At 40.4% G+C, this 13,567-nt stretch overlaps 1 protein-coding gene across 7 annotated transcripts in view; it reads right to left on the bottom strand.

Annotated features, from left to right (window-relative positions):
• Positions 1 to 13,567, bottom strand: part of ADAMTS17 (ADAM metallopeptidase with thrombospondin type 1 motif 17) — a 166,766-nt gene that overhangs the window by 34,886 nt on the left and 118,313 nt on the right. For all 7 annotated transcript variants that reach the window (XM_052672570.1, XM_052672566.1, XM_052672567.1 and 4 more), the window contains 3 exons: positions 7,759 to 7,916; positions 3,575 to 3,734; positions 1,415 to 1,550 (listed from right to left, as the gene is read on the bottom strand). In XM_052672570.1, coding sequence (XP_052528530.1) covers positions 1,415 to 1,550; positions 3,575 to 3,734; positions 7,759 to 7,916 — 454 coding nt within the window. The remainder of the gene's footprint in view (positions 1 to 1,414; positions 1,551 to 3,574; positions 3,735 to 7,758; positions 7,917 to 13,567) is intronic.

Genomic DNA, 13,567 nt, shown 5'->3' with positions numbered 1-13,567 from the left:
TGTGCCAAGACAGAAACACGAGCAGATGCTCCTTGTTTCAGTTTTTCAGAGAAAACGACATGATAGAAATCCCAGCAGCACTGAATTTAGGAAACTTCCTCACAGAAACGACAGTTGTTTCCCTCAAGCTACTGGGAGTTTGGCTCTCCTTATATACCTAGAAGCACACACAGTATCTCATTAAACCTTTCAGTACCACTGAAAGCATTTTGGCCACAATATTGAGCAGCTGTAATAGGTGCAGAAACAAAATGAAACCTGAAACAACCTAGTCTTATTGATGGATTACCTAACACTAGATTTTCCTGCTTCAGGGCACTTTAATCAGAATGCAGGTCCAATTAGAGGGAAATGTGTTGCTTCTCATTTCCTCTGTTGTTCCTCCCAGCAGGATGAACTTTGTAGGTACATTCCCCTGGCTTCTCTGATTATACAAGATGCAACAGATAGCAAATTCCTTTTAACAGGCCTTTGTAGATATTCATGAACTTTTTTCTAAGTTTACTTTGTGTTCTAACTGCTATCCAAAGTGGACAGTCCACGTTAGTTCACAACACCAAGCATTGCTTCAGAGCAAGAGTGAAATTTTTTGCTAGCAAATAAATAAATTAATTTATTGTCCTGTGTTTTGTCATTTTGGACAGAAACTTCACCTTTTATACAATGCAGAAAAACATAACTTGTCTAAAAGTGCTTGCCAAATCATAAAACAGTCCTTTCTATTATTTTTAGCACTTTCAGCTATTAGAGTTTAATTACTACTGCTGACACAGAAAACCATCCTTTGCAAGGAAAGCATATAAAATACATTTCATTTTAATTTCTTGACTTCAACAAAATTCAGATTTGCCTTCCAAACTATGCAGGTATCGGTAGACACTGTACAAATTTAACACCAAGAAGAGATGCTTCTTGCCTGGAGGCTCCCAGTCTGAACTACTCTGCTAATACAGATCAGACAGACATAGCAGGCAAGCTATAGTAGCTTAAAGGTTGTGGGTTGTTCAGAAGTTTTTGTGTAGCACTGTAGTACTGTTAATCAGACTCTGTGCTGGTTTAAAACAAAACAAAAGTTAAATATGCTGTTACTGCTATCTTGTCTGGCTTTATACTGCAAGCTGTGCTATCTCCCAGGAGACATCCAAAAGGAAAAGAGAAGAAAGTCATCCTCAAACAATGCATGCAGGCAGTTGCATGGAATCTGGACTTACTGGCCACACATTAAATGGACTCTGAGGTAATAAAAATCTGATCTGCTCAACAAAAGGAAATGAACATTACAGCTGGTTGCTGTAGATACCAATGTGTCCCAATGCTTTTAGACATTTTCACCACGTTCACCAGATGGAGACTTTGGAAATGGGTGATTTGTGAAGAAAAAGCATATTGGTTTTTATTATTTTTAACTCCTTACCGTGACTGGCAGGGGTGTGTGTTACATTTCCTGACCTGGGGCTCGGGGCGATTCACTCGTTGGCAGTCACTGTCATTCACCACTGTCATGGTCTTGTTAATAATGCGAGTACAGGACACAATTGTTTTCCGTTCACCTACAAGTAAAATAAAATACTACTCTGAAAAACATGGAAGACAGTGGCTAAGAAGAAAACCATGCCAACTCATTAACTAGATTTCCCTACTATCTTCAAATATGCAATCTATACAGACATACAAACCCTGTAAGCTGTCTTATCTTCCAGTTCTGCCTAACCTTTGTACAGTACTTTTTTCCCTAAGGAAACATACAAGTCTCTTATAAAACTGACTAGAAACTAGACTTGATTTTTCTAGTGTTAAATGGGAAAACAATACTGAGAACAACTTGCTTTCATTTCTGGTTCATCCTTCACATATTGCAGTGTCCTGTAATTACCTAGGGCAGATGCTCCAGCTATGAAAACTGGAGTCATGCAATTATCTGTCCCTGATAATGGCAGGTCAGTTGTATCTTGCTGCTTCCTACACACAAAAAGTTGGGTTAAAAAGGAGTAAACAGACTTCAAGAGTGATAACCTGGGCTTCTTTGTATTTCACAAATAGGTAAAATTCACTCACCAAAATAAGTTATTTCCAATTTTCCTGTCTTCCAGATATGATGCCTGAAAAATCCTGCTACTAGAAGACACCTTAGGAGTAATCAGCTTTTCTCACATAAACTATTTCTCTTGCATCAGCGCTTTCACCAAGATAGCACAAGTATGACACTGGAACAGCTTTCCACTGTGTGACAGCAAGAAAGTTCTGTCATGGGGTGGCATGACAGCAACCAGATGTGACAAATAAAATGTCATCCCTGCAGTATGTGACACTGCCTTACTGCATTTTGGTTTCTCAGCTTCTTTCTTTGTGACTCTGAGTTCACAACAAATTGAGTTTGTTCATATTTACAGCAGACAATTAAAAGTAACTCAAATTCTGTTAACACAAAATTTGTATAGTCTGTATAGAAGTTATCAATGGCTGAACTGATTGATGAAGTTTAGGCTCGAACTGCAGAAAGTCTGAAGGGAAGAGGCCCTTCTCAGCTAGGGTAAGCACTAGAAGCATCTGACAACCAAAGGATATGAGATCAATTGCCATCCAAGCTGTTACTTTACTACTAGTGGGAGCCATGCTGCCAGTTACTGATTTGATCCATGCATGCAGAACGTTTATAACACGAATGAAAAAGGCCTCAAGCAATCTCCTACTCATTCATGTGGGTGCTTAATGGTTCTAAGAAATTGTTTTAAAAGGTGAGCAAAAGTGTCTGTTTTAAAATAAGTTTTATCTACAGAAAAAAATTCATGATTTCAGGGCAGTGAACTTGCAAATGTGAAGACGAGTGCTCTCTTCCTGTGTGAAGAATAAATAAATAGAATAAATAACTCAGTCTACTTGTAAAGAAAAACTGGCCAGAGAGCATGGAAAAAAATCCATTTTCTTCTGGGAAAAAAAAATCCATTTTCTTCTGGGAAAAAACTACTTCTTCCAGCACTGAAAATTCAATGGACAGTGCCTAACAAACCAGTCTCTGGCCTCACAGGCGTCAAGCTCCCCCGGAGTTTCAGCAAAACTCTTTCAGGGATCATGTGAAAAGTGTGATATGCAACGTACAATTGTACCCCCAGAAAGTCCACTGCACATTAAGAGGATCTAACACAATCTCCAGGTGTTGTCACAGCAGTACTGTCCCTGTCTCATCCTTGGGGAAGGAAGTGTCTTTAAGTGAACGTGCCTGAACACCTGTGAAAACTCTACTCCAAGAATGTGACAGAGATTTGAGATATGAGGCTGCACACAGTGCCTTAAGCCATCCATGGAGCACTAACCCAGGTGCAGTTCCAGCCTGGAGTAGCAAGCCGACAAAGCAGTGTCCCTGCCAAAATGCTGGGTGAAAATTAACTGTGGGGATGGGGATGAGAGCTGGGAGAGCTGGTGAAAACGAGCTCTCATTTGAACTCATTATGGTAATATACATTACCATGGCCAGTTTCCTTCATGCTTTGGCAACACTGCCTTCTGCAGGAACCTCTCTCATGGTTGATGTCTGCAAACACTGTGTAAGTACCACCAAGCTTCCTTATGGCCTTACCTCCTCCACACTGCACACTACACCCTTCCCATCCGCTGTGCGTCCAGATGTACAATGAATCCTGTTGCTTTTCTGGCTCACTTCTGTTTTCAGTAGTATAGTTTACAGGAATTGTGTATTCATAATGAATTCCGTAATTCTGGTCATGAAATAACAGCACCTGGTTCAGCAGGAAAAGAAACACTGTTACAACACTGTGAGCTGGGAAAGTCACCAGAGTGCGGGGACCATAATGCTAGAAATGCTGCCTCAGATCAATACTTCTGTCATGTAAGCACTCCATGAAAGGCAACCAAATCTTTATCTATATGAACCTGAAACTTCAGTAGTGTTGGCAATATGGGGCATCTCTGAGATGCACGAACTGCTCATGATTTACATTTAATGTCCAAACCTGGAATTTGGTTCAAAATTATTACTTTCGTATGAGACTCAAATGTGATCAGCAAGCCACCACCTGGAGAGAAATAGTAAGACAACAGGAAGCACTAAAGCAACAGTTTCCATATAGCTGTTTATATTTCATATAAACTACTACATATAAACTAGTCTCATGAACTATTATATATATTCATATAAACTGTAACTATTTATATTTCATATAAATACAGCTATTTAAATGAGTGTCTAGAGTTAAAAAGTCACTCATCAGACCTGTCCTGCCTTTGTTTTCCAGAAACCAGGTTGTTTCCAAGTCTCATGAACAGACTCAGGCTTCTGGTTGGGAAATTTAGTAGAGAATGGGAAAGTTCTAGATGAATGTGGTACAGTTTACAGGTTATTGCAGCCTGCTCTATCCTATCCTGCCTGAAAAGGGGGGATTGGACAAAATAACCTCCAGAGATCTCTTCCAACGTCAACCATTCTGTGGCTCCAATTCTATAGCTGCAGCATTTATTGTTGCATTTGAGCGGGGCTGCAGCAGTTCACAGTTTGAAGGCAGAAGAGTTTATTAACACTTCTGAAAGCACGACTGGATCCTTCTCAAAGCAAAAAAAAACCAACAGTAAAAAGATCACATGCCCCTGGGCAATGTGGCACTTAAATTGAAGGAGACTATTCCTGCTGACAAGCTGTAGGAGCAGGATTTTATTGTCTCAGAAGCCTGAGGACAGCAAGAGAGAACCATATCATACAGCTGCTGGCAGCATATATATTTTCGTACCCCTGCATATTGCTGGAAGGAGATGAAACCTGCTTTCAGCAGCAAGCTGATTACTTCCCATGGAGTCACTTATGATGTATGTCTCTAGTATTATTACTCTGAAAATCACTATTAAAAACTGCAGAGGAACAGAGAAAAATGCTTAACTTTTCTCCACAGGCAAATGACAGGTCTGGTCCTGTTCTGATTTACCTATTGAGCTTCATTTGGCTCCCATTTCCACTGGCTTAAGTCAGAAGTCACTTGAAGACACCCAAAAAGCGGTATGAGGCCCACAAAATCTGAATTATCACACTGACACAAATATGATAGAAGTACTATTGGATACTGATGCAGTGGCTTCAGATAAGCCTATAATAATTATCTCACAATCTCGGTAGCATTAGAGAGGTGCATTCTGCTGACTTTTGGCACCTGCCAAATTGGAGCTGAATCTTACTGAAGAAGATATTTTAAGTACTGCTGTCATAAGTGAACAGAGCAGCTGGGCAATTGAAAAAAAAGCAAATTTACAAATGCTATTTCATCCCAACAATCTTTGCTTCCCATTAAGAATGGCAGAAATCCCTCCTAGTCTACTAATAATTTCACTGAAGCTGTCAGAAGTTCTATCAACAACAGTGACAACTTTCAACACCACACAGGCTGAAATAAGGGGTCCTGTTTGCAGGCACTGACGTCCTGGAGGTCTGTGCAAGTGAATGCTGTGGGACAATCCAAACTCAGCACTTGTGAGCTGCTCTGCGCAATGCAAAACTCCACTACAAAAACTACCTTCAAGAAGAGGTGGGGAACAAATGTACAGTTCTGCCTCAGCTATGGAGGGATCCTTACCACCAGAACTGAATGCCAAGGTAGAAGCCAGGTGAATGCACTTTTATTTTCTCCACAATCCAAACTATCAGGCAGTCCAGCAGCAGAGAACTCAAGTTCTGCTCTGGCTATCTTTTAGTGCATGAGATACAAACAGCTTGTTTTACAGAATTGATCAATTGGCCTTGTCTAAAGCATCTTTATGCTTTGGGAGTGTCTGGTTGTCCTCTATTGCCAAAAAGAGATCTAACACAAGCCTAGCTACACAAACATTAATTTCTCCAAGAAATATACTTAAGCAATGCACTTGGAGAAATGCCTTAAGTATTAAAAACCAGCCCCTAAAAAGAAATCCTTATTATCTCAATATGGGAGCAAGACTAGTGAATCTAAAGGCCCATATGAAATCAATTTAATGCAATTTTGTAGCCACATATAATTGGTGTGTGTGTATGTGTGTATAATTGGTTTCAAATGCAGGTCACAATGGATTGACTGAAGCTTCTGGCTCTTTGTCAGGCCAGTGTATTCCACCACTGTTTGAACAACAGTTTTCTATTTAGAGGTAAGTGGTAACCATCCTGCCACTCTTGTGTTGAAAGAATGAAACCCTCTACCCTATATTAAGGAAAAGATTAATATCTGATCTGAAGCTTTACACATGCTTTGTTTATGACTGGCAGTGATTTTAGGCCATGTTTTTTTTTTAATGGCCTGGTAACTTTTACTTTCCTCCTTTTTAATCATTTCAGGAGGAAAGATGAAGAAGGAAAGTTTCCTCTGCTCATATCTGCTGAAAATGCAAGTCTGCACCTGAAAATGATACAGAGAACCTCTTGATCACTAATTTCCTATGTTGTTTACTTATTCCTTAGTAAAGGGGAAACTATTTCTTTAAAAATAGACCGATGCTGAAGTTTGAAAAAAGCCAGTACAAGGTTTTACTGCAATATGCTTCAACCAAGCAGTGCTCTGGAAAGTTCCTAGAGCTGGCAAAGAAATCCTGCACAGCATCTTCACAAACAGTACATTTTTCTTACAGGAGGTTGGGAAGATCTTGCAAGTATATTTTTTTAAACTGGGCTATGAGATGTTTTGTGATGAATGCTAGTAATTAAAAAAAATAGTCCAGGAAGATAGGAAGAGATTTCTGATATTTAGCAGCATTTGAGGTCAGCACGTACTGAATGAATGACAGAAAGAAACAGTACACAGAAAAATGTAATTGGATAATAAACCACTGGAAACAATGCAAACATTAAAATACATGGTTTGTATGCAAACCTCTCTCTTGAAACTGAGAAGCCTTATGCAAACTTCCAGCTAGCAGCACATGTGAGAAAGGTATTATTACAGCTATGTTATAGATAGAAACTTTAAGGGGCTGGCCCACAAACCACACCATCACCCACTAGTAACAGGACTGGGACTACACTCCTGTTCTTCTCACCCCTGTGGACTTCTGACTCATGTTCTCATACAGCAGCTATAAGAGTGTTTATAAAAGGTGAGGTTAACAGAAGGACATCAGTAAAACTTTCAAAAACAGCTTAAAACACATAGTATAAAAAAATAGGAAAAGAAGGAACATTTCTTTGTGCAACATCATTACAAACTCACACTTATCACCTCTGCATGTAAAATGTACATCTTTTCTGTTAGAGCAACAACATGTTTGAAAATACAGAATATTACAGAATCATGGAAGGGTTTGGGTCGGAAGGGACCTTTATGACCATCCAGTTCCAACCCCCTGCTATAGGCAGGGACACCTCCATCCAGACCAGGTTGCTCAAAGTCCCCCCCCAGCCTGGCCTTGAATGAATATGCTTTGGCATCAGCTAAGATGGAAACTTGCTAAATATCTGTGTCTGGGTGCGTCCATGAAGTAAGGAAGACTCTTGTAAACCTAAGTTCTGTAGAGTGGATCTGTCACAGTGTCTGACACGTTACAAGAATGTTCTGTACCAGACATGAGTGTACTGGGACACTGTATGTTCTTCCACAGCAGAGTTCCAGTTATTTTTTTAGAAGTGAACTGGGTTTCTCTAGACCTTCCAGTACTGCAAAAGAATTCAAGGAGAAGCACTACAGCATATCTCTAAGAAACTCTAACGAGGAAACAGTCAAAATTTCACTTTCAGCGAGGATATAAACCCTTTAGGTTGCATCACTTAAGAAACACAAACAAAGGATATAAAGTTACCATCAAGTGCAGTGGTATTTTAGTTGGTCCTTTGGCAGAGATTTTCTCCCACAGCCCCCTTCGCACGTATCGGACAGTAGTGCCTGCGATCTGAAACTCACCAGGAAGCTCAATTTTCCAGTCGCTGTTAATGGATCTCTTACTGGAATCTTTTAAAGCTGGAAAGAATCAGATATCAGGGAATGAAATGAAAGCAAATTGATAATTACAATATAGCCCATTGACTGACTACACTGACTGAGGACTGTGCTTCTTTCTCAGCCTAAGTGCAAGATGCAGTAACTTTCTAAGACACACTAGCTTAAAAAAAAAATAAGTATATTGTTAGCCAACGAATGGCATGGTTACTAATTTGAATATATTCTGTATGTCCATTGAAGAAGGCATTTCTAAATACATTAATATTGCCATTAGGTAATAATAATGTCATATAAACTGGTAGTGCCAAGGTTTTACTACTTAAAATCTTTAGTTTCTGCTTCCCAAAGAAGCAAAGTTATCCATCTTCAAAACTGAGGGGGGGGAAGAGTGTTCAGCAGCAGTTTACAAAGGAAAATTAAATAAGGGTAATTACCCCATCATTAGAAAAAAAAAGCACTAATTTGGAACTAAATCGCACAGCTCTTCCACTGTTTGATCTGTTTCAGGAGTTTGCCTGAAGAACACACACATTCATGGCATGTCATTGAATTGGGTTGCATGCGCAGTCCTTGGCAAAGGAAAGTTTGCACAAGTGAGATGCCTTTCTTTAATTTTCAGTGAAGTTTCAATCTGGTTTTAAAAGTATGACTAAAGCACTATAGAGTCCTGTGTTAACAAGCAAGAACTGCCAAGCAGGAGTGGCTAGGAAAGTGCAAAACCTACTGAGCCATTTTCCTTACCCATGCTAAGCAGAATACAGATTGGGAACAGACAGCATAATTAAAGAAAATTACTTAGAGCTGTAAGTCTTACTGGAATAATCTTATTATTAATCAAAAGGTTACACATTAAGCACACACACATATACATAAAATAAACATGACTGGTGTATCTTATATATTGAAAAATAACACATAACTCACTTTACACATTATTCTCAAATCTCACAATTTAATCTTAGAAAAATGGACAGCACCATAAATTTGGACATATAGACCAACTTGCTAGACATGTCAGAAGAAATGCCTCTGTGCATCAGTAAGGACAAGGAAGGAAGCCCTGTAAGATGATTATCAAAAAGGAAAGGTACTTGCAGTATTGTGTCCTTCCTTCCAGAACAATCTACTGCATCAGCAACACTGATATTCTCTGAACACTCAAAGGAACTCCAGCCATATGGTCATAATCTTACTGTGAGTTGTCAGTGCAAGTTCATTTAGGGATTTCTCTGTTATCTATGTTACAATGGAAGCACAGTTATTCAGATGTCTTTGTGACGCACTGAGGGAAGAGAAAATTGGCAGACCATCCTGCAACAGAGAGAAAGCCCCAGTGCCCTCCGTGGAAATCAGCATACTATGATTGAATTTGCTGTGACACCAGATAGATTAGTCTGTGCTTTTCAGTTACTGGGCTTCCTTAGTTCAAGGTTAACTGTATCCTTTGGCTAAGCCTCTAAAATGGTGTTTTCTTAACCTCCAGCATTTCAAGCCTATTTTATTCCCTTCCAGTAAAAAATACAACTTTGGCTTTCATTTTACTGAGTATATTGTCAGGAGGTAAGAGGAGCTGATTTAAAGCCTTTTTAAATGGCAATAGGAAAATCTCCCATTTTCATCCCTTTGGATCAAGTTCCCAAAGCCAGCAAATCCTTCCAGCTGCACATAGGCCACATATAATTCACTATTATGCTTAGAGGACCAGGAACTGGACTTCCTGTCCAATGCACAACGCACCTGAGTTATCAGTTTGGTCTAATCTACTGTGGGGAGTGTCAGTAGTAATACTGGATCATTCTACAAAGACCTTCCTTTTATTCTGGTTGGCCTTTTCTAACATCCTTTATACAGATTCTACAATGGAAACTCCCTTAAGACATGAAGGATCTTCCTCGAATGATGTTTAAGACAATAGAAATCTCTGTTAGTTTCCTCTGTAAGGGACTTCCTGAAGATTGTTCACCTTGGCTCAAAAGCATGAGTGCCTGGCACCACAGAACCCGGAGAGGCCACCGAAGTATGACTTCAGAATGGGGACCGTCTCAGCTTCTTCATGCTGTTCCAAGTATGGCACACATATATGCTTTCCAGGCACCTGAGCACTGTTATCTGTTTTATTAAAATGATCCCTGTCATTTTTCACTTGTAGCCAAGTCAGCTTGATTTCTCCCAAATAACTCCTAGCAAGGGTCAATACTTTCCATGGTCCGTTCCCAGCAAGCAGCACACACACAGACCCCTGCTCTGCAGGCTAAGAAGAGAGTTTGATGATGTCCTGCTATGCTATGGCAATACAACTCCCTCTGCAGCTTGCTTCTATCCTGCTTTGCTCTCCAATCTACAAAGTGCCTTCTGCAAACTTCAGACAGAATTCCAAAGAAGGATTGTTTTCCTCTGCCAAAGCCTACTGGCTTCCAGGCTGATCAAAGCAGCCATCACACTGGGCTTGAGGAGCTGTGAACATGACAAATCAAAGCTGTGGATGAGATATAACTATCTCCACTGCAGTATGGCTGACTAGTAAAAATACCACGGCACATGCTCACAAGAGCACACAAGAACTTGAATAACAAACTATGCTTTGGCTCTTGCTCATCAAAGGAAGACAGCTTGCTGATAAAAAAGAAAAATGTTTAATATTTGTGGATCTCTCTTCTAAGAAAGGCTTGATTTTGATTGCTGCAGGCACTGTTCCCCAGATGACTGAGTAGAAGGAAACAGCCCAAAAGGTACTTCTTGAGAATTGTAGGAGTTGTATTGGAGACTGCACAGAGTATCTGAGCCAGTGTGTTCACTGCTGTTTGTATTCACTCCACGCAGGTGCTCCATCAGTAAGGATCAATTCAGCTATATATAATTGATAGCTCTATCAATTCAGGGTACTGCTATTTCTCCATTGGCTGTTGCCAGAAACAACTACTGCAAGCCTACGTATTGCAAGTCTCTGCCTAAGTAGCAATGCACAGTGCTGAACACAACCTTTTACTATTACTGAATATTTGTATTTCTCCTGGGACTCCATGCCTCAACCAGGGCTGCAGAGCACAGCTCTTTCTCTTCAATGTGGGTATATTTAGGTGGTAGCAAGCATTCACTCATACACCTTTAAGCTGTTTCCTGGCTCAAAAGCTGTACCATTGAAGAGCATGAGAGAAAAAGAACCCCAGTGACAACCCATAACTTCTTGTTGGCTCAAAGACAAGAACTGACCAATCTATTTCTAAACCTGGCATCTTGTCAGATCTTTATTTCCACCTTGGGTCCCTCCAGCTTGCTTCCCAATCTGTGGACACACACTGCTGAGGCATTTCCTGTCCAAGGTGGTTTCTAAGCATTACAGCCAGCTAAGCCAGCCAGCGTGGGTTGCCTGTAGGTGGAGGGAAATTCTTCAGGCACTGCTCCCAGCACATGGAATAATGATTCCAAATTATGCTGGGCTCAATTCCAAAGCACTGCACCCCGTTCTGAGTTGAAATAGGGTCTGATTGGGCTCAATATTGACAGCATAATCAAAACAGAAAATCCTTCCATGCTCAAACTTGGATTTACTATTCATTCTTAGGCTATTTGAATGACTGGAACTTTGTTTCCCTGGTCATCTTTTTTTGGAACACTCCTGCTGCTACTCTTCAGCTGAGGTTAGCAAGACATTGCATATCTTTTCTTTGTGTCCAGTGTTCCAGATAAAACTCTGAAAAGCTCAGATTGGTTCTTCTGACTGTGAACCAAAGAGCAGAAACCATTCACAAGCTTTAAAATGATCAGATTACCATTTATTTGATTCATTTCTTAGTCTAAGATCTGTAGAACTTTTATCTGTCTTTATGAGATGCACACAGGGGCCAAGTCCCACTCTCAAATATATACAATCCTAATCTTCACCATCTGATGGAGAAATACCTGCTTAAGTCAAGGTTATGTGGTCACAACGAAGGGCTAGCTCCACATAAGGTTCTCAGTGTTGCAGTTATCTGCCAAAGCCCAAACCTCTGACAACCTGCATAAATCCCACAAAGACAAACAAAAAGGTTGGCTTCCAGAAGACAGAGTATTTGCAAAGCCCAATGAAACACTGGCACTCATTGTTCCACCAGTGCTTTGCTATGTCAAACATCTTACGTGTAGGCGTAATCCTCTCCCAGCAAGCTGGCTGCAGCATTAGTAGAAATATTAGCAGCAGGAATATATGTTTCCTACCAAGAAGTAGTACAAATGCCAATATTTTGACCCAAGGGCAGTTGAATGACATGATTTGTCCTCTTTCTTTCCTCTGAATCTGAACTGAAGTGAATAAAAGCATCTTCCCCAGTTTTTGTCAGCTTTGATGGCATCTCATGACAGAGAACCAGCAGTATGGATCTGAAATCCTAACATACAATCAGTATGTAAATGTTTTTAGCAGCTTCCAATGTCCTGCTACTGGATTTTGACATTTCTTGGCTGCAAAGGAGAGGATTATAAGCAAAATACATGGAATTCAGAAACAAAAGGTTCTAGCACGAGCTTTGCTGCTGACTCCAACGTATCCATGAGCAAACTTTCCCATCCGTAAAATGGGAGGGCAACAAGCTCTGCGATACTGTCAGATTTTCTAATAACAGCACTGATCTATCCCTGGAAGGAATTCCATCTTTTAGAATACTTTTCTACCCTAAAGCCTCACAGTGTCTCCACTCTAAGCAGCTCGCTTTGAGAGAACTAGAACATACACAAGAGAAACAGTACTTAATACTTCCCACACTAAGCGATAGCATCTGTTCCAACCACTGCAACAAGAACATGAGGCTGTGGAAGCACTGAAACACTGTTTGATAGGGAAAGCTTTGGTAATGAGGTCATCAAAATCAAGAAGAGCTGAAGTTTGACAATGCAGGTATCTATAAAATGCAAAACTCCACTAAACATAGGAGGAGGTGTGGGAAAAGTAAAGGATAAAAGAAAATTCCAAACACAGCTCCATGGCATAAAGAATTTAAGAGACAGCAGAAACCCCCTACTTAAGCATGGTCATACAGCTCCAAGTACAAAAAGGATGTTTCAGTGTGTTGTGTGTTCTTCTGTACTTTGGCAACCTTCTTGCAACTCCCTGTTATGACACAGACTTCCTGTGGGGATTCAAGTAACAGGGCATTAGCTTACCTGTGACTTAGTTTCCCTAGAAGTAGATTGGAGATAAAGCACTTCATCTATTCCACATTATTGACATGGAAAGAAACACCACTAACACTGTAGATAGAGGCAGAAGACCAAACTTACAGATACACATTACAGCTGACTGATTTTACAAATGCCCTTCCAATCCTTAATCTGAATGATTAGTAACTGGACAGCTTTACTGATAAACTCTGCCTTAAAAGAACCTTATACACAAGTCTGAGCCCTCACTCAGGGTAAGACTTTGTTTTCCAGCACATGAGATTAAACTTACTGTCAGCTTGAGAAAATAGAGGCAATGGACTAATGGCTGCAAGTAGCCTACCTCAGAATGCAGAATCAGGTCTTGCACACAGCTGCAGGAAATGGTGCAGGCAACCTCAGGTGCCCTGTCCTGCCTCTGTTCCAGTCTGAGCTAGGAGCCTTCCTGTCTGCATCTCTGCTGCTTGATTCTTAAAACATACTGTTCTCTTTCCCACTCCTCCACAAAGTGCAATGTGCTCCTAGCAGCTATG

Source organism: Tympanuchus pallidicinctus, unplaced genomic scaffold, assembly GCF_026119805.1.
Source record: "Tympanuchus pallidicinctus isolate F22 unplaced genomic scaffold, pur_lepc_1.0 scaffold12, whole genome shotgun sequence".
In the NCBI taxonomy this organism is placed as follows: domain Eukaryota; kingdom Metazoa; phylum Chordata; class Aves; order Galliformes; family Phasianidae; genus Tympanuchus; species Tympanuchus pallidicinctus.
Note: the sequence above shows the minus strand (reverse complement) of the source record. Positions and strands in the feature narration are given on the sequence as shown.